We start from the raw sequence: 3187 nt of genomic DNA, 5'->3' as shown, positions 1-3187 counted from the left end.
ATTCATTCGTTAGAAATACACTCATTCAATTTTTTTTTAGTGTTAACCTTCAATTTCTAAGAAAAATAGAGGTTAAGTAATATAAAGTTCGGCAAAAAAATAAGTAAAGATCGAAAAAAATCTCCACCTAAAAGTTGTACTCAAATTTGTCCTTAACAATTCATCATTTAATTTTAGTTAAATTATTTAACCATTTGAGTCGTTTCAATTGCTTGGTCTACATTTGGGTTTGGCTTACTGGTTGGCTTATGATCTAGGAGTTTGTTACACTCAAAGTCTCAAGTTCGATTAGCTTTGGTATCAATTTTGATAGACAAGTCCATACAGAGTTAAACTCTAGCTTAAAAGGAAGCCCTATAAATGGGCAATGAATTGGTCTTCTCATATTATACGGTTCTTGGATCATGTATCTAGTTTTAAAATAAAATAAAAAAACCATATTTCACACATACAAATCAAATGACATTAAATTTGAATCAAAATTTTGATGTCAAAAATTCATTTGTCCACTTATATTTAATTTATTTATGTTTTGTAGTTAAGAAAAGAAAGGAAAAAGACAGGTTGGGTGGTGTTGTGATTCCTTTATATAAAGCCATGTCCACCATTTCTCTCTCCCTTCAACTCAACCTCCAAGTTAGTGAAGGGACACCTCACCCACCCACTCACCCCCTTCCTCTCTTCTCTTCTCTTCTCTCTACCCCGTTCCGTTCTCATCTTCAACACCATTCCTTTTTCATTCCCAATTACCACCATAACACCACCACCTTCATTTCATTTTCTCTTCTATTATTATCACCTAGTTATATATATTACTTTACTACTCACACCCCTCTCTCAAAAACTTCACTCACTTCAACAATTTCTCTTTCTAGAATCTAGTACAACCATAACTTCCCTTCTTTCATTCGAATCCATTACTCACTCAAACCATATCCATCTGAATCCAACAATTTTTCATTCTCTTTTCTCTTCCACAAATAGAAACTACAAAAATATACTAACTTTCCAACACCCTTTTCCATAAATTCACCTCCCAAACCAAACATATATTTTTTTCTCTCTTTTTTGGTGTAAGATTTAAGAGTTGGCTTTGGAACATGTCATCACCTATGATCTCAAACCCAACATCAACAACTGATCGATCACACAGAATAAGAAAAAAGAAGAAAGCCCAATCCAAAACCCAGCAAGCCCAAGAACAACAACAGAGAGAAAATAGCCGTGCTAAATGGAGGTCACAAGCCCAACAACAAATCTACTCTTCCAAACTCCACCAGGCTCTGGCAAGAGTCAACATCGGCGGCACCACTGGAGGGCCTCGTCGAGGCAAGGCCGTCCGTGAAGCCGCTGACAGAGCTCTCGCCGTCGCCGCAAAAGGAAGAACAAGATGGAGTAGAGCCATACTAAAAAACAAGCTCAGACTCAAATTCCGAAAACAGAAGAGACATCAACAAAACCGGGCTGTTGGACCGGCCCGGTCTAAAAAAGCCCGGTTCGGTGTTTTACGTCTTAAAGGAAAGACTCTACCAGCGGTTCAGAGAAAAGTTAAAATTCTGGGCCGGTTAGTTCCTGGTTGTAGAAAAGAACCGTTACCGGTTATTCTTGAAGAAGTTATTGATTATATACCAGCTCTTGAGATGCAAGTTCGTGCCATGTCAGCCCTAGCTGATTTACTCTACGGTGCTTCCTCTTCCGCCGCCGCTGCCAGCGGTGGCTCCGGCTTCCCGCCGGCGAGTTAATAATAATATGTGGCCGCTGTTATTTTTTTTATTACTTTTTTTTTTTTTGTTTTGGCCAAGATTACTTTTTAATTTTTGTTATTATTAATATTTGCATCGGTTGATCTATCAACTCTTCTTGCAAGTAAAGGTTTTTGTTAATTGTTAATATATCTACTTAGTATTATATTTTATTTTTTGTTAACTGTATTTCAATTTCAAGCATTTGAATTTAATCTATAACTGGTATGAAAGTTGAATGGCTGATATATCAACACTATTGACATAATCCAGTACGTAATGAAATATATAACCAAAAATCAGTCGAAGAAATTTGTTTATTTGACTGAATATATTAAATTTCTTTGATAAATTTTGCTTATATTTTGTTACATATATTAGTCACTATTATATAAGAAAATTACTTTTTAAATTTAGTGAATAACTTATGTATATGATCCCCTAAAAAAAACTTATGTATATGGTACATTTATTTAATGAAAATTGTAAAAGAACGGGCAATGTTTAAATTTTTAATTCAATATTAATTAAAAAAATTAATTATATTCTCTGATTAATATTAATTGAATCACTCTTTAGTCAATAATTTTTACTTTAAATTTATGGTAATATTAGTGAAAACATCAATATTTAATAAGAATAAATCAGTAAAAATATTATTCATTATATATATTAACATATGAGCAGGTAAATCTTAGAGCCAAGAAGCTTGCAGATGAAACTTCTATTTTTTAGGGTAATAAATGTGTGTGATTTAAAAGAAAAAGAAAATCATAGTTGTTAAAATGGGCAGCTATAGCTAGATTGTGTATGCAGGTGTATAACATCATATAATCAGATTTTGAACTTCAACTACTCTGAACCAAATATTTGTTTGTGTATAGTTCTGAAAGAAAACCCAAATGTGTCACGGTAACTTTATTTCTTAATTGGTGTGGTCTTATGATACTCAAATTCAATTCCCATCAAAGAGTTTTTGAAGTATAGACATATCATAACACGTGATATGTATGTCTTGGTACTGAATTTGGTCTTTAGATCTTAACCTCAGTCAGTTCAGCAGAGAGCGCGCAGTACAAGTTACCCTGTCATGGTACTGTGTGTATGAAGTTACAAGTTTTGCATATACATATATGGTAAATTACACAAATTTTACCGTGGTCTATTTTAATACATGGTATAAATTTGGCTCCGTTACGGTTACACTAGAGAAAAATAATATTTGTGATCATGGCCTTTTGTGGTTTGATGTAGCCGTTGTGTTCAGTATATATGTTCCGACGTTACGATGCAATTTTTATTCTGATTTACTATATAACACATTTGCGATCTAATGTGATTGTAGACACCACAAAAACAACAACATCACGGACTTAGATGATGTCAACAATTTAAAACTCGACTTACATTTATTTTACAAAACCGACATCGATCAAGTTATCGTA

General features: G+C 33.4%; 1 protein-coding gene across 2 annotated transcripts; it reads left to right on the top strand.

Moving 5' to 3' along the window:
* Nucleotides 1–609: 609 nt before the first annotated feature.
* Nucleotides 610–1915, top strand: LOC11415973 (transcription factor bHLH147). Of its 2 annotated transcripts, none has more exons than XM_039830423.1 (2): nt 610–1772; nt 1803–1915. In XM_039830423.1, the coding sequence occupies exon 1, from the start codon at nt 1101–1103 to the stop codon at nt 1740–1742; it is 642 nt and encodes a 213-aa protein (XP_039686357.1). In that variant the 5' UTR covers nt 610–1100; the 3' UTR covers nt 1743–1772; nt 1803–1915. The 2 variants fall into 2 exon arrangements, with proteins under 2 accessions (XP_039686357.1, XP_039686358.1); XM_039830424.1 differs by having other exon boundaries at nt 610–1777; nt 1808–1915.
* The last annotated feature ends 1272 nt before the right edge of the window (nt 1916–3187 follow it).

The sequence above is a fragment of the Medicago truncatula genome, chromosome 2 (genome assembly GCF_003473485.1).
Source record: "Medicago truncatula cultivar Jemalong A17 chromosome 2, MtrunA17r5.0-ANR, whole genome shotgun sequence".
Lineage (NCBI taxonomy): Eukaryota > Viridiplantae > Streptophyta > Magnoliopsida > Fabales > Fabaceae > Medicago > Medicago truncatula.
The sequence above is the reverse complement of the archived record's forward strand: the minus strand, read 5'-3'. Positions and strand labels throughout refer to the sequence as shown.

Excerpts from the sequence above, each read along its gene's own strand:
- LOC11415973 (XM_039830423.1), top strand. The coding sequence starts at position 1,101 with ATGTCATCACCTATGATCTCAAACCCAACATCAACAACTGATCGATCA.